This window comes from Rhinopithecus roxellana, chromosome 13, assembly GCF_007565055.1.
Source record: "Rhinopithecus roxellana isolate Shanxi Qingling chromosome 13, ASM756505v1, whole genome shotgun sequence".
Taxonomy (NCBI): domain Eukaryota; kingdom Metazoa; phylum Chordata; class Mammalia; order Primates; family Cercopithecidae; genus Rhinopithecus; species Rhinopithecus roxellana.
In genome coordinates, this window is record NC_044561.1 from 69,157,624 (window position 1) to 69,174,571 (window position 16,948).

General features: G+C 40.1%; 1 protein-coding gene across 2 annotated transcripts in view; it reads left to right on the plus strand.

Moving 5' to 3' along the window:
* JAM2 (junctional adhesion molecule 2) overlaps positions 1–16,948 on the plus strand; it is an 80,241-nt gene that overhangs the window by 46,475 nt on the left and 16,818 nt on the right. For both annotated transcript variants that reach the window (XM_010383429.2, XM_030915175.1), the window contains exons 2-5: positions 65–130; positions 6,582–6,689; positions 10,956–11,108; positions 14,295–14,497. In XM_010383429.2, coding sequence (XP_010381731.1) covers positions 65–130; positions 6,582–6,689; positions 10,956–11,108; positions 14,295–14,497 — 530 coding nt within the window. The remainder of the gene's footprint in view (positions 1–64; positions 131–6,581; positions 6,690–10,955; positions 11,109–14,294; positions 14,498–16,948) is intronic.

A 16,948-nucleotide genomic window follows, 5' to 3' on the forward strand; every position in this document is an offset into this window, starting at 1 on the left:
ATTCAGACATTTGAAAGTGAATTTTCATTTATTTTTAATTATCCTATCTGTTTTAATCTTTCAGATCATAAGGCCTATGGGTTTTCTGCCCCAAAAGACCAGCAAGTGGTCACAGCAGTAGAGTACCAAGGTACAGTATCTTACTGATTTTCACAGGCTGCATTGTTGAAATAACTCATGAGAGTGACTCATGTGATGTGATTTTCTATTTGTTGGGATTCTCTGCCTTACCTTCTACTAATTCGTCTGCCTGAAATGCTGCTTCATGCTGACTCCACCTCAAGAACATTTTCTCCACCTCCTCAGTGGAAATTTTGGACATTCAATAAAAGACTGGATGTACAAAGCAGGTCTCCTATTACATTATCCACAACAAAGCAAATCTAATTTGTGAAACTGGGAGATGGAGAGCTTGGAAAGTTTCTAGCCAGCTAGATATGAGAAATAGAAATGAACACTTCAAACCCCTCTGTGTGTATTTAAGATGATATTAATATAGCTTACTTTGGGGCACCATTTTATCTATTTCAGCTTCTTTAAAATGTTTATAAGGAGGAGTTAATTCAAGAGTATAAAATTTCTGTTTTGCAAGTTAAAATAGTTCTGGAGATTGTTATATGCGCAACAATATACTTAATACTGCTGAACTATACAGTTAAAAATGGTCAAGGTGGTGAATTTTATGTTTAGTTTGCCACATTTAAAAAATTGTCAAAAGAAACTAGTAACCTATATATGGGCTTTTAAATAAGTTTTTGTTATTGTTGTTGTTGTGTTTTGCTTTATTTTGTTTGAGACAGGATCTCCGTCTGTCACCCATGCTGGAGTGCAGTGTGGCATGATCTCGGCTCACAGCAACCTCCACCTCCAGGGTTAAGTGATCCTCCCACCTCACCCACCCAAGTAGCTGGGATTACAGGCGCAGGCCGCCATATCTGGTTAATTTTTTGTATTGTTTTGTAGAAACAGGGTTTCACCATGTTGCCCAAGCTGGTCTTGTACTCCTGGACTCAAGCAGTCTGCCCACCTTGGCCTCCCAAAGTACTGGGATTACAAGCATGAACCACCATACCTGCCCTATAAGTTTATTTCAAATATTGACCACCTACTACTTTTCCAAAGGATCCTTTATCTTTTATATAATTAATAATATTGGGCAATCAGAAGAATTGCTATTTCTTAAATTTATTACTTGTTTAGGCCATTAAGAAACGGGTCCTAAATGTCTGACCTCTCATCATCAGATATGTCTTAGGTTCCTGGAGCTGGAGAAAGATAGGTTTGAAGGAAAGAGACAAAGATGAAAGTAAAGGTCTGGAGTGGGGGAGATTAAATGAATTAATATTCACATAGTGCTTTCAATAGTGCTAACACATAATCCAAATTATATATGCTTGTTAAGTAAAAATATGCTGTAGTAGGAATCAGTCCTGACTGGGAGTGGTGGCTCATGCCTGTAATCTCAAACTCCTGAGGTCAGGAGTTCGAGACCAGCCTGGAAAACATGAAGACACTGTTTCTATAAAAAACAAATTAGCCAAACATATGGTACACGCCTGTTGTCCCAGCTACTCAGCAGGATGAGGCAGGTGGGTGGATCACTTGAGTGCAGGAGTTTGAGGCTGCAGTGAGCCATGATCATGCCAGTGCACTCCAGCCTGGGCAAAAAAGTGAGAGATTGTCTCAAAAAAAAAAAAAAAAAAAAGGGCCAGGCATGGTGGCTCGCGCCTGTAATCCCAGCACTTTGGGAGGCTGAGGCAGGTGTATTACCTGAGGTCAGGAGTTCGAGACCAGCCTGGCCAACATGGTGAAACCCTGTCTCTACTAAAAAAATTAGCCAGGCCTGGTAGCGGGCACCTATAATCCCAGCTACTTGGGAGGTTGAGGCAGGAGATCGCTTGAGCCTGGGAGGCAGAGGTTGCAGTGAGCCAAGATTACACTACTGCAATCCAGGCCTGGGCAGCAGACTGAGACTCCATCTCAAAAATAAATAAATAAATAATAAATAAATAAAAAGTTCATCATTAAAAAAATGAGTAACTTAATAAATTACATCAACAATTATTAGGTTAACTAGGTTCTCTTAAGTTCTAATATTTTATATGCTTAAGCTATAGAACACTCCGGTATGAGTTAGTTTTAAATGGAGAGAGGTGGTAAGAGGAAATTAATGATTGGGGGAATTTGGGACTATGGAGCACCTCCAGGATGGATAATCAGGGCTGGGTGAGATGCCAGAACAGAAGCTGGAAAGGCCACAAGGGTAAGCACAGAGTAAGGGAGGTGAGGATGGACCAGGATGTCCCCGAGGGACAAAGGAAGTGAAGTTCAGTTCTACTTCTCACTTTCACGGAAGTTCTTAATACTGGGTCCAACTGGGTACAGGGGATGTATATCCTCTCCCATCATATCTGAGTTAGGACACCAAAATTATATTATTTAACCTTACATTATTTTTTAAAAATGTATCAAGGTGAATTTTACATAACCTGAAATTCATAGTTTTTAAGTGAACAATTCGGTGGCATTTGATAGATTCAGTTTTGTGCAACCACCACCTCTGCCTAGTTCCAAAATATTTTCATCATTCCAAAACAAAACCCTGTGCCCATTTACATTACTTTTTAATGCATGTTTTATTTTTAATATAGAAAATCCTTTCATAATGTATTGCAATCAAATGTTAATCTTACTCCAAAATAAGTGTTTTCTTTCATCTCACCTCTTTTTAATTAAGAATTTCATTTTAATTCTATTGTATGTGTGTCCCCATCATTCCAGCTTGGCTCTTCATAAGGCATAAATACATTTCTGTGTCTTCTACATTTTAGTCTTAGGACTAAATGCAGTAACTTAATTTTGCTGTAAGTCTATCACATTTTATGATTTGTATATATGTGTATGTGTGTTTCACCCAATTTTTTCATTTGTTATGTCTTGTTTCTCTGAGGTCAAGAAATTATGAATTAATTCCTTCTTTCCAGCGCTGCTGCGCTGTATCACTTCGCATGATAGTGCCAAGAGCAGAAGGAGACTGAAATCAGGGCAGCTCTGCCAGGGTTGTAAATTACATGTGCAGCTTTCTGCAAAGGGAGTCTAAACCTGAAAGCTATAAATCAGAGTTTAATAGCAAGCATTTCTTCACAGAAGTAATTTCTGCTAAGTCAGAGCTATTTTGGTAGTATCAGTTCTCTTTTTGTGTTATGTAAGATTTTGATGATTTTTAACTTGAGCCCTGAGAATGAAATCAAAGGATAATTAGCAGTACAGAATCCAGGAAAATTAAAATTCATAATGATTCTATGTAATTCCGAAATGTGATTGTTTTGCCACGTGTTGCTGCTAATGCTTTTTATAAACAAAGAATTCTCTTTTCTTGATCCAAATGAAATAGATATTTTGGCAATGAAATAATCACCTTCATAGAAAAGCATGGCACATTTTCCTGTTTTTAATATGCCTTAGGTTGAGAAAATATGATTTATATCTATTTTTTTGCTATCTCCTACAGAGATAACATTTTATTTCAAATTGGAGTGATTTCTAGGTAAATTTGTGATGGTATAAGGTATATATTTCTATGTAAAGGCAAGCTTGCAACTATAACTCAGAGAAATTCCTCAGGGGGTGAAAACAATGATCATTTACAGAGTACATACCATATGCAAAGTAGTACCATGTACATCACGCAATAAATATAGTGTCTCATTTAATCTTAGTGACAACTTTGTAAGATGAGTACTGTTCTTTTTATCATTTTACAGACGTGGATATAAAAATAATTCTCCCAATATCACATACGGAGTATATGGTAGAGGTCTAACTCCACAGCCTCTGCTATAACCTGCATGTTATGGCGCAGTAACCCTAAAGCCTGATACACAAAATTATGCTGGCATAAGTACTGAATTTTGGCTGAAGAGAGAGAAAAGAGTTCATGAGAGTTAGGTTGTAAGTTCATTTACTTCCTTGTCCTCAGATATTGACCCCATGATTCCAGTATTTTTATTTTCTGCATTTGTTTCCTATGGTTGCCATTAAAAAATACTACAGGCCGGGCGCGGTGGCTCAAGCCTGTAATCCCAGCACTTTGGGAGGCCGAGACGGGCGGATCACGAGGTCAGGAGATCGAGACCATCCTGGCTAACACAGTGAAACCCCACCTCTACTAAAAAAAAATAGAAAAAAGTAGCCGGGCGAGGTGGCAGGCGCCTGTAGTCCCAGTTACTCAGGAGGCTGAGGCAGGAGAATGGCGTAAACCCGGGAGGCGGAGCTTGTAGTGAGCCGAAATCGCGCCACTGCACTCCAGCCTGGGCCGCAGAGCGAGACTCCGTCTCAAAAAAAAAAAAAATACTACAAACCAGGTGACTTAAAACAATAGAAATTTATTCTCTCATGGTTCTGGAGGCTAGAAGTTCAAAATCAAGCATTAGTACCCAAGGGCCTAAGCATTGGCTCTTTCCTTGCTTGAGATCTTCTTTCTCAAAGAACTATACAATGAATTCTCTCCCTCTTTTAAACGTTTGGTCAAATGTCACCTTCTAAATGGGGTGAACTCTGGCTACCGTTTTTCAAAAATTATAGCCCTGTCCCTAGCACTTCCAAACGTCCTGTACTCTGCTCTGCTCTCTTTTGTCTTCATAACCCTCATCATCTACTAACGTACTAGGTAATTCACTTTATTATGTTTCTTGTTTATCTGACTTCCCCTGCTAGATAGTAAGATTCCAAAGGGCAAAGATCTTTGTTTTGTTCACTGATACAGCTCAAGAACAATGCACCAGACAGTAAGTACTCAACATATTTTGGATGAATTGGATAAACCATTTCTCCACATTTTACATGGCCAGCGAGAGAGAGGCTGGAGTGAAGTCACTGGACTTAGGAAAATTATTGCTATATTTTCTAGTATAAGTTCCATAGAGGTTTTTCCAAAGCGCAATAAGGACAGGAATTAGGAAGAATTCACCGGGAGGGGTGTGTGTATGTGTGCGTGCACACACAAGCACACGCACATGCGTATCTAAATATGTAACACAATGCAATTATTTAAGTGTAAAATAAGACTTAAGACACAGAAGACATGAGGAATAGGCTAAAAATGAGTGTGGGTGTGTGTTTAATTGTTGGAAACTCACAAAATACTGGAAGGAAACCTATCTACAACTCAAGACTCCGGAAGGTCACCACCCATTCCCTTAATCAACAGAACAGAACTGTATTTCCTCAGACAGGTCCCTTAGCACACATTTGTCTTTGTAGCATAATTGTAAACATGTCTGTAAAATGATGTCTCTTTGTAACATAAAACCTGCTTTAAAAACTTTAGACATCCTTGAAAACAATTTTTGGTTCTTTTCTTCCTTGCCTTTCTTTTCTCTGCCCTACTTTCTATTTTCCATTACCTTTTATTCCATTTTTGTATGTCCAGCAATATGTGTGGAATGAAAAAAATTAGAAACTAAATATTCTGCATTCTTTTTTAACATTCATTTGCTTAACATTAAAATCAGAGGTATGAAAAGGATTTTAAAATAATTTCTGGTCAAAGATACTGTGCTTTTTTAGGTCAAACCATATGCCTTGTGGGAAAAAAGTATTTCAGAAATATGGAGTTGACATTCTAGAGAGCCTGGTTAAAAAATACTTTTAAAACTATTTATAACTGGAGGTTTCCATTTGGCAACTTGAAGCTGTTCCCAGACTGGCACTGGGTTTTTTTTTTCTCTCAGACATCTCGTTTGGACAGTGAAAAGAAGGGGGTTCCTTTGGGGGCTCCAAGAATTATTTAATGACACAATTGCAGTAAATTTCTTGTAATAAAAGCACTTAGCTACATTGAAGTAGTCACAGTTGATGCCAAGATTTAAATTTTAATAATTATCTGGACCGAGGCAAGGTTATATAGGCAGTTGTTTGGGGGTAAAAATCAATGATTTATTAGGAGACTATATTGGATATATATTAATGTATTTGTAGAGCAGGTCGACAAAGAAGGGATCTGAGTGAGAATATAGCACGTTGCTGAAACTTTTCTGGTTTCCCAGCATGTCCTGGGCTGGATTAAGTGCCTTTCTTGGGTACTAAGCGTGAATCACCATTTGCATAGCTGGTATTCAGCCACACTGAGCTGAAATGCCATTATCTTAGTTTCCTCTTCTACCAGATGGTAGACTCCTTCAAGACTGAGACTGAGAATAATAAGATACATAATTAATCATAGATGCCATTTGTTAAGTCCTTACTATGTCCAAGTTTGTGTGCTTTGCATATTTTATTGCATTTGAAGACTCACAACAACTTTGTGAAATATTAGCCCATTTTACAGATGAAAACTCAAACTTGATAACCAGGGAAATAAGCATAGTGTCACACAGTTATTATGTGGAAGAGCTAGAAGGCTTCCAATTCATCTCTGCATTGAGCCAACATAGGACCCGTTGAAGTAATTTATGAATAAATGAATGAATAAAAATATAAAGGAGTAATTTAAATATGTTTACAATTTTGTTACCCAGTTAAGTAAAATATAAATTCATGGAGACAATTAGAAAAACAAGTATTTTTATTGTTGTTCCTAGAGGCTATTTTAGCCTGTAAAACCCCAAAGAAGACTGTTTCCTCTAGATTGGAGTGGAAGAAACTGGGTCGGAGTGTCTCCTTTGTCTACTATCAACAGACTCTTCAAGGTAAGAAGCTGGAGGCTTGAAGAGGTGTGAGCAAGAGAATGCCAAGTACAACCAGGATCCTTTAATTGACAAATGAGATCAGGACATGACTGATTACTGAAAATGTGTTTTTGTAAGTGTGAGATGAAAGCAACCATATCTGAGACATAAAACACAATAGCCACAAAAACAGAGAACAGAGGGAGGTGAAGCCCACTGAATCCCTGGACTCTTCTTTCTCAATTCAGGCATAAAGGAAGCAAAATGCAATTGCTCTTATTGACTCCGTAGATTAAACTCTCTTCCTTCCTTCCTTCCTTCCTTCCTTCCTTCCTTCCTTCCTTCCTTCCTTCCTTTCCTTTCCTTTCCTTTCTTTCCTTTCCTCTTTTCCTTCCTTCCTTCTTTTTTTGTTTCTTTTCTTTCTTTCTTTCTTTCTTTCTTTCTTCTTTCTTTCTTTCTTTCTTTCTTTCTTTCTTTCTTTCTTTCTTTCTTTCTTTCTTCCCTTCCTTTCTTTTCTTCTCTCTCTTTCTTTCTTTCTCTTTCTTTCTCTCTCTCTCTCTCTTTCTTTCTTCTCTTTCTTCCCTTTCTTTCCTTTCTTCTTTTTCTTCCTTTCTTCCTTTCTTTCCTTTCTTTTTTCAAGGTCTTGTTCTCTTGGCCAGACCAGAGTACAGTGGTATGATCATGGCTCACTGCAGTCTCCACCTCTGGAGCTCAAGTTATCCTCCCATCTCAGTCCCCAAGAAGCTGGAACTACAGGTGCATACCAGTATGCTCAGCTAATTTAATTTTTTTTTTTTTTTTTTTTTTTTTTTTTTTTATCAGAGGTGATGTGAGGTCTCCCTATGTTGCCCAGGCTGGTCTTGAACTCCTGGGCTCAAGCCATCCTCCTGCCTCGGTCTCCAAAAATACTGAAATCACAGGTGTGAGCCACTTGCCCAGCTCCTGAGAGAAAGGAATTAAAAACTTGTGTGGTTTGGAAGTGAAAGGTTGCTTCTCAGTCATAATGCTGTCACCCTATTTCCTTAAGTCCATCTTGAAAGGCAGGCCACCACTGAGAAGCTTAGGGAGTTAAGACTTAAGAGTGGGTTATGACAACAACCATTATCAAGTACTTTCTTTTCTTTTCCTTCTTTTGTTATACATTTCTTTCTACTACCTACTCTTGTCATTGAATATGTGATGAACTTATAATTTATGACATTGATAATGATGGATGAAGCAAATTTCCATTTGCTTCAAAATAAACCAGTGGTTAATAATATAGATGAAACAAGATAAACCATGCATTGATTACTATTATAGCTGGTCAATGATACATTGAGGTACAATTCACTCTACTTTCTAATGTTGTGTATGCTTGAATCTTTCCATTATAAATATTTCTAAAGCTGGAAATACAATTTTACAAGTGTAATAAACATGTTATTATTTTAAAATGCTATGTATTTCTTTAATGTTAAAGAATTAAGTGAAAATGTTTGAAGTTTATAGAAAATTTAAAATACCCCCTCGAGTTCTCATCTGTCAAGATAAGACTACTAGCTGTAAGGTGTTAATAGCACAGCTGTCTTCACTTGAATTTTCTGTAGTTGCCATTTCTGGCATGTGCACATTATGCAAAATTATTTATTTGAGCCATTGCACCTGCCTAATTTTTACATTTTTTTAAAGAGATGAGATCTGGCCATGTTGCCAAGGCTGGCCTCAAACTTCTGTCCTCAAGCGATGCTCCCACCTCAGCTGGGACTACAGGTACAAGCCACCACACCGGGTGCAAAACACTATTTTAATTTTGAATATGTTACTATCAAAAAATAAAATAATGTTTTTAACCACCTTTTCTTGTGCCGCAGTGTTACGTGGGCCACCACACATAGAGTTACTGTTCCAGCCAATTAAACCAGACTCCCTGGTTTTCTGAAGACATGCATATTTTTACAAGGGAACTAGGAATGAGGCAAGCATTTGAACTGAATTCTTTAAAATATAACATGGGGCTGGGCACAGTGGCTCATGTCTATAAACCCAGCACTTTGGGAGGCCGAGGCATGTGGATCACTTGAGGCCAGGAGTTCCGAGACCAGCCTGGCCAACATGGTGAAACCCCATCTCTACTAAAAATACAAAAATTAGCCAGCGTGGTGGTGCACATCTGTAATCCCAGATGCCCGGGAGGCCGAGGCATGAGAATGGCTTGCAGTGAGCCAAGATCATGCCACTGCACTCCAGCCTGGGCAACAGAGCAAGACTCTGTCTCAAAAAATAAAATTTATATACATAATATGGAAGGGCCTCCGTGGCCAGGCCTGCTGGCAGCTGTTCCTCAGAGGGCCCACGCTGGAGCTGACAGCCTGCCAGGGAGCTGGGCACTTGGAGACGGGGTGGGAGCACTGGGGTCAGCCAGAAATCAAACATGTCAGTGAAGGCCCAGAGCAGCTCAGAAGATAAAATAACAGTTCACTTTATAAACCAACAGTGAAACATTAACAAACAAAGGAAACATTGATAACTCTTTGCTGGATGTTGTGGTTGAAAATAACATAGATATTGATGGGTTTGTTGCCTAGGAGGGAGCCTTGGCTTGTTCTGTCACCTCATTTTTGAAAAGCACATATTTGAGAGGTTAGACACAATCACTGACAATATGCTTGATCTGGCATATGGACTGACGGACAGGTCAGAGTTGTATTGCCAAATCTGTTTGACAAAATCCATGGGCCATATGACTGTCTGAGTACCTGATGGAGTGGCCAGTGCAAGACAATCCGCTGACATGGGCAAGACCACCTAAGCTAGAATAAACAGGAATGCTTTCACTACATTTTACCTATTTTTATAATTATGTCTTTTTTTTTTTTTTTTTTTTTTTTGAGACGGAGTCTGGCTCTGTCGCCCAGGCTGGAGTGCGGTGGCCGGATCTCAGCTCACTGCAAGCTCCGCCTCCCGAGTTCCCGCCATTCTCCTGCCTCAGCCTCCCGAGTAGCTGGGACTACAGGCGCCCGCCACCTCGCCCGGCTAGTTTTTTTGTATTCTTTAGTAGAGACGGGGTTTCACCGTATTAGCCAGGATGGTCTCGATCTCCTGACCTTGTGATCCGCCCGTCTTGGCCTCCCAAAGTGCTGGGATTACAGGCTTGAGCCACATATAATCAAATAAAAACATGCATGAATGAACGTTATTATGACCAGCTTTACTATTTTAATTCACCTTGTATAACTACTGAAATTTGTAGTTCTGAACACATGCAATTTTTATATTTGTTAAATTAGAAAAAGGTCAGTTAAAGATTAGAAAATAATTAATATGATAATACCTTACAAAATTTGCCTCACGTTTGTTTAGCAACTTTTAGCAAAACGTTTTCACATGGCCTTATGTCTGCTTACCTAGAAAGTAAATTTTTTAAAAAAGATATTATTATCCCTGTTTTATGTGAGTGAAGGCAAAGACCTAAAATGGCTTGTTTAGGGCCATCCAAATAATTAGAAAATCTGTACACACCTGCATGGGTGTTTACTGTAAGGTATATGTTAGACTGAAACTGGAGAAATTATGACTATCTTACAGCAGCAATTAAATCTGACTGCGTATGGACAAAAGCATTTAATTGCTCGGTGAACTGCTTAACTGACAGTTATTAACCTTATACATAAAGATTTCAAAATTTGATTCGGTGAGAAGTATAAGGTTGAACATAGGCATTACAACACTGCCAAATAAGTTTGATCTCTGTTTTGACTAAGCTAGTAGAATAAACTAAAATTAGATGTCAAAATGAAATAAAATATGAGAATATAAAACTATATATGCTTTTTTGAACTTTTTTTTTTTTCTTTTCTCGCTCTGTCGCCCAGGCTGGAGTGCAGTGGCACAACCTCGGCTTACTGCAGCCTCCACCTCCTGGGTTCAAGCGATTCTCCTCCCTCAGCCTCCCAAGTAGCAGGGATTACAGGTGTGTGCCACCATGCCCAGCTAATTTTTTGTATTTTTAGTAAAGACGGGATTTCACCATGTTGGCCAGGCTTGTCTCCAACCGCCTCGGCCTCCCAAAGTGCTGGGATTACAGGCATGAGCCACCACGCCTGGCCTTTTGAACATTTTAAAAACTGTCCTTTCCAAAATAAAAAATTTAAATAACAGCATCCATATACAATTTTTAGGCTTTAAACTTGAGTTGATTAATAGGGAAATAAATGCTTTGGTTACTGAATGAACTGACTACAGGAAGGTATTACACAGAAAGCTACTTGGGTTATTACTAATATCAGTGTCTTCTTTTTCTAAAAGGTGATTTTAAAAATCGAGCTGAGATGATAGATTTCAATATCCGGATCAAAAATGTGACAAGAAGTGATGCGGGGAAATATCGTTGTGAAGTTAGTGCCCCATCTGAGCAAGGTCAAAACCTGGAAGAGGACACAGTCACTCTGGAAGTATTAGGTGATGTGCATGTAAATGTGTGACTACGTCTCTCACTTCTTCTCCACCACCCAGCCCTGGGGGCAACCAAGCACTGGTCCATGAACATGCCAGCATCAACTGGGAGCCTCAACCAGTCAAGTTACAGAGACCATAAGCATCACCTTCCCGGCAAGCTCTTGGCCATTTCTCCCCATCTCCTCACTGGCTGCTGAAATTTTAGTAACGCGTTATCACAAAGTATCTCTTTGTTAAAGATGGAGGCAATTCCTAGCGGTCCTACAATGTACATAGGAGTATCTTTCCTGAGGGTTTATTTTTCAGTATTTTTCAGCATATACACAATTTTCCAACCATTTAAAATAGTATCACATGAGATGGTAGAGAAGCAATAATACACAAAAAAAATAGACCGAAGGTAGGATTAGAAGTCATTTGGTAAATAAAGGAAATTGACATTGATTATGTACCTAATATGTGTTAGCCCTTGTCACATAAGTAATTTTACTTCATCTTCATTAACATTAATATGATTTTTACAGATGAGTAAATGGAATTTAAATGATTTAACAAGGCCATACAGCTAGAAAGTGTCTGGACTAAGATTTTAATCCAGATGAGGTTAACTTCAAAACCAGTATGTTTAGTTTCTGTAAGAATCATGGATAGACTAGACACAGGGGCTTATGCCTGTAATCCCACCACTTTGTGAGGTTGAAGTGGGAGGATCCCTTGAGGTCAGGAGATTGAGACCAGCCTGGGCAGCATAGTGAGTCCCCTATATCTCTGTCTCTAAAAAAAAAGAAAAAAAGAAAACAAAAGAAAAATCCATTTGTGGTGTTGTTATACACCTGTAGTCCCAGCTACTTGGGAGACTGAGGCCAGAGGATTACTTGAGCCCAGGAGTTCAAGGCTGCAATGAGCTATGATTGTGCCACTGCACTCTAACCTGGGAGACAGCAAGACTTTCTCAAAAAAATAAATAAATAAATAAAAAGAATCACTGATAGATAGTAAAACAGTTCATGATGGTAGTTTGTGGAGGAACATGATCTCTTCTCTTTCATTGGTGGTGTATAATCTACCAAGCAAAGAGACTAAAACAGCTCCCCTTCCTTTTTCATGTTGTTCATGCTCTTTCTGAAATACTAGTGACGTACTAGCACAGGAGAAATTTAATTCAGAAAACCTTGCAGCAGATCCGGCCAGTTTATTCATTTTCTAGTGTTGTATAACAACTAAATAGGTCTGTAGAGCAGAAGTCCAACAAGAAGACCGGGTATCTGCCCAAAGTATCCCAAGGCTGAAATCAAAGTGTTGACAAGGCTGAGTTCTCATCTACAAGCTATGAGGAAAAATCTGTTTCCAGACTCATTCTTGGTGTTGGCAGATTTCTGTTCCTTGTGGTTGTAGGACCAAAGTCCCTGTTGCATGCTGGCTATCAGTTGGTGGACCACACTCAACTCCTAGAGGCCACCACATTCCTTATTACATGGTCCCTTCCATCTTCAATGAAAGAAAAGCATGTCAAATTCTTGTACTTCGTTTTTGTTGTTGCTTTGAGACAAGATTTTGCTCTGTCTTCCAGATCACGGCTTACTACAGCCTCAACCTCCTTGGCTTAAGCGATTCTCCCATCTCAGCCTCCCATCTCAGCTGAGACCATAGGCACACACCACTTTTGTGTGTGTGTGTGTGTGTGTGTGTATGTGTGTGTGTTTTGTAGAGACATAATCTCGCTGTGTTGCCCAGGCTGGTCTCAAACTCCAGGCCTCAAGTGATCCTCTTGCCTTGGCCTCCCAAAATGCTGTGATTACAGGCATGAGCCACCACACCTAGCCTTCTTGTGCCTTGCATATCTGACTTTTCCTTCTGCAACCAGCCAGAGAAAACTCTCTGCTTTTAAAGGTTCATGTGATTAGGTCAAACCCATTCATGAAATCATCCTATCTTAGGGACAATGGTTTTGGGACCTCAGTTACATTTCCAAAATCTTTCTACTACAGTATCTAGATTAGTGTTTGATTGAATAACTGGGAAAAAAAAAAGTGTATTTTTACCAAGGACTGCAATCTTGGGAGAAGAATTTGGAGTAAAAATATTGTAATCTTGAGAGACCACCTTAGAATACAGCCAGTTCTGGGTTTTCCTGAATAATAAATAGGTCACCTAATGAAGTCTGGTTTACTTTTCAATCCCTGAGATCAGAATAACCCTAATAGCTGGACCAGGTATTTTCTAACTTGGCCAGTTCTAGACAGAATGAGATTTATAGTTGAGTACTGGGCCCGAAAAGAATACTCAGGTTTGGCTGGGCATGGTGGCTCATGCCTATAATCCCAGCACTGTGGGAGGCCAAAGCAGGAGGATTGCTTGAGCCTAGGAGTTCAAGACCAGCCTGGGTAACGTAGTGAGACCCTTTCTATACAAAAAAAAAATTTTTAAATTAGCTGGTCATGGTGGCTCGAGCCTATATTCCAGCTACTTGGGAGGTTGAGGTGGAAGGATCAATTGCTTGAGCTCGGGAGGTTGAGGCTACAGTAAACCGTGATCACACTGCTTTACTCTAGGCTGTTATAGGGTGAGATTCTGTCTCAAAAAATATATATATATTTATCTACACACACACACATGCACATGCTCTCTCTCTCTCTGTTAGGCTTCTTTTAAATATAATTGGTAATAAACCAATTGAGGAAAACAGTAGAGATTGTTTATCTAATAAAGAATAACTGTTGTATAAGCTAAAGTAATGCTTATTATTGTAAAAGATAAGCCTTTAACTGTCAGTGAGTTGATTAGCATAGTAAGTTTCTTTCTCACTTAAGTAAAGCCTAAATAGTTGGGACAGTGGTGGAGGAGCTATATTACTTTATTTCATGAAACCATTAGAGACGCAACCTAATATAGGTCTGACATCTTCAATACATGACTTTCCAAGGTCACCATTGTTGTTGACACCTACTTGGTAGTAGGAGGGGGTGGAGGATATGAACAAACATGTGGGAGGTTTTTAATTAGTCGGACCTGGAACTGGGATATATCACTTTTTTCCCACATTCCATTAGCCAGAACTCATGTATATTGCACACATCTTTACCTGGCTATTAAAACCCTTGATTATAGAGACAAAGTCAATAGCTTTAAAGAAAACAAACAACCTTGATTAGCTTATAAATAACCAATATCATCTGACTTATTGTTCAGTGGCTCCAGCAGTTCCATCATGTGAAGTACCCTCTTCTGCTTTGAGTGGAACTGTGGTAGAGCTACGATGTCAAGACAAAGAAGGGAATCCAGCTCCTGAATACACATGGTTTAAGGATGGCATCCGTTTGCTAGAAAATCCCAGACTTGGCTCCCAAAGCACCAACAGCTCATACACAATGAACACAAAAACTGGAACTCTGGTAAGGTCATTTCAAGAATTGACTTGATAACTGTCTTGCATTTGTATTAAAAAAAATTATTAGAACTTAAGATGATGTTGAATAGAGAAGTGATACCATTGCTTGCTAAGTGGAGAGAGGCAGGGGCAGCAGGAAAGATGGCAGCACTTGTACCAAGAAGTGGTGGAAAGAGCTACTACAGGAGATGGGAAGAGAAAACAGAGAGTGAGGGAGCTGAATGTCCAAGGACCAGTAAAAGAGCAAAGGGGCAAAGATTCCTGAAGCAAAGGAGCAAAGGCTGTGTGTTTATCTTTTCAGAATTTAAAAAGATTCTAGAATTGATGATCCTATAAATGATACAAATTAAGATTTTCCTACACCCTAAGCTACTTCCTGGTAGTAACTCTGGCTCTTTAAAGGAAATGTTTATTATTTGCTGCTGCAGTGAACTCGCTTGTGATTTAGGAAAGTGCATGAACCCTTTTACCATGGAGACCTTCATTTATATAGGTGGTGTTTCCTAGGAATTAGAAATACCTAGACTACTGAGTACTACCATGTGCTATTAACTTTAAAAAATGCGTGGCCAGGCGTGGTGGCTCACGCCTGTAATCCCAGCACATTGGGAGGCACCATGCCTAGTCAATTTTAATGAATTTTGAAAGGAGGATATAATGCTTCATTCATTTCATCTACAAGTGCACAATAACATTTACAAACTATATCTTCTGATAAACAAGAAAGCAAATTGCTAAAGTGGCTGAATAATGAAGCCTATTGGATGCAGCTACTGTTTGGACAAACGGAGGCAAGATGGTGCAGTTCTGGATTCTTCACCGTCAACTTTCCCACGCCCGGGAAAGACACGGGTCGACTGCGCAGTCGCAACCCGACCTCCGACGGAGAAAAACCGGAACCCTCCTAGCCACGCCTACCGCCCCACCCCCGACCTGCCTATGTCCCGCCCACTGCCCGCCCACTCCCGGGCCCAGGATATAAAAGCCGCTCCCGGCTGGCACGCGGTGCGAACTTCCTTGGCTCCTCCTTGTACGTGGGGTTCAGGAACCTCGTCCGAGAACACCGTTGTGAACTTCCTTGGCACCTGCTCCTGTGCGGACCTGGGAACCTCGCCAGAGAACGCCGGAGCGACTTCGTCGGCCTCCACCGCCGGAGACCGGTGAACCTCGCTCCCTCCTTCACATTGGCTTGTAAATAAAGTTTTTTTGCCTTGCCTACTTGCCTTTTCTCTGGCATTTGCTCTGGGGGTCGCATTAAAGCAAATCAGCTACTTAAGCACGGCCACGCTCTGGCCTCTCGGCAGTCAGCAGGTACAATCAGCAGGTCTGAGTGATTTTACACTGAGCAACTGGGCAGAAAAACCTGCTGTCACACTTTGCTATATTTACTTTTCAAATGCAGTTTTTCTCAGGGTGGTTAGTAAAAGCCCCAAGGCAAGTCTGAAAGGATAGATTCACTTTCCTCAGCTAATCTCAATCCTTGAAATAGCTTGTGATGTCAAAGGAATGCACCTGGGTTGAACTAGGATGGGTTCTTATGTGAGAAATGAACAACAAAGGCTCCAGTGTATGGAAGCCAATGACTTCCTTTTAATTACCAGCTATAATATGCTGGAAGATCATTTGGGGTTTTAGTCTAACATATTATTTATATGTAACCTTGGCCCTGAGTTCATGGTGAATATTCTAAAAGCATTCTGGCTTTGAGGAGAGTGAGAGATGATTCCATAGAGTGAAAAAAAAGGAAAGAAAAACAGGAAAACTTCCTCTCCCTCCATTTAGGAGGATCTAAGACAATGACCCTTCAAGGTGACCAGGATTACACTCCCTTTCTTCCCTCCCTCCAGCCCTTTCTTCTTTCCTTCCTTTCTCCCTCTCTCCCTGCCTCTCTTCCTTCCTTTCTCCCTCCCTCCCTCTCTTCCTTCCTTTCTCCCTCTCTCCCTCCCTCTCTTCCTTCCTCTCTCCCTCTCTCCCTCCCTCTCTCCTTCCTCTCTCCCTCCCTCCCTCTCTCCCTCCCTCCCTCTCTCCCTCCTCCCCTCTCCCCTTCCCTCTCTCCCTCCCTCTCTTCCTCCCTCCCTCCCTCTCTCCCTCCCTCTCTTCTTTCTTTTCTCCTCTTCTTCCTTTTTGTCTGCCTGCATTCCTTCCAAATATCCTCCAAGGGGATAAAACTACTGATAAAAATAATGAAGTATATTATATCTTAGCTTTTGGTCTTAGCTTTTGGTTGCTTTGACAGGGATGGGAAGGAGGAAGGTCTGGCTTTTCTTTTCAAATTTTAAAAAATTCTAGAATTGATAGAATCGACAATCCTATAAACCCATACCAATTAAGATTTTCCTAGGCCCTAAGTTACTTCCTGGTAGTGACTGGCTCTTTAAGTATTTATTGTTGGCTGCTGCAGTGAACTCGCTTGTGACTTAGGAAAGTGCATTAACCCTTTTACCAGGGAGGCCTG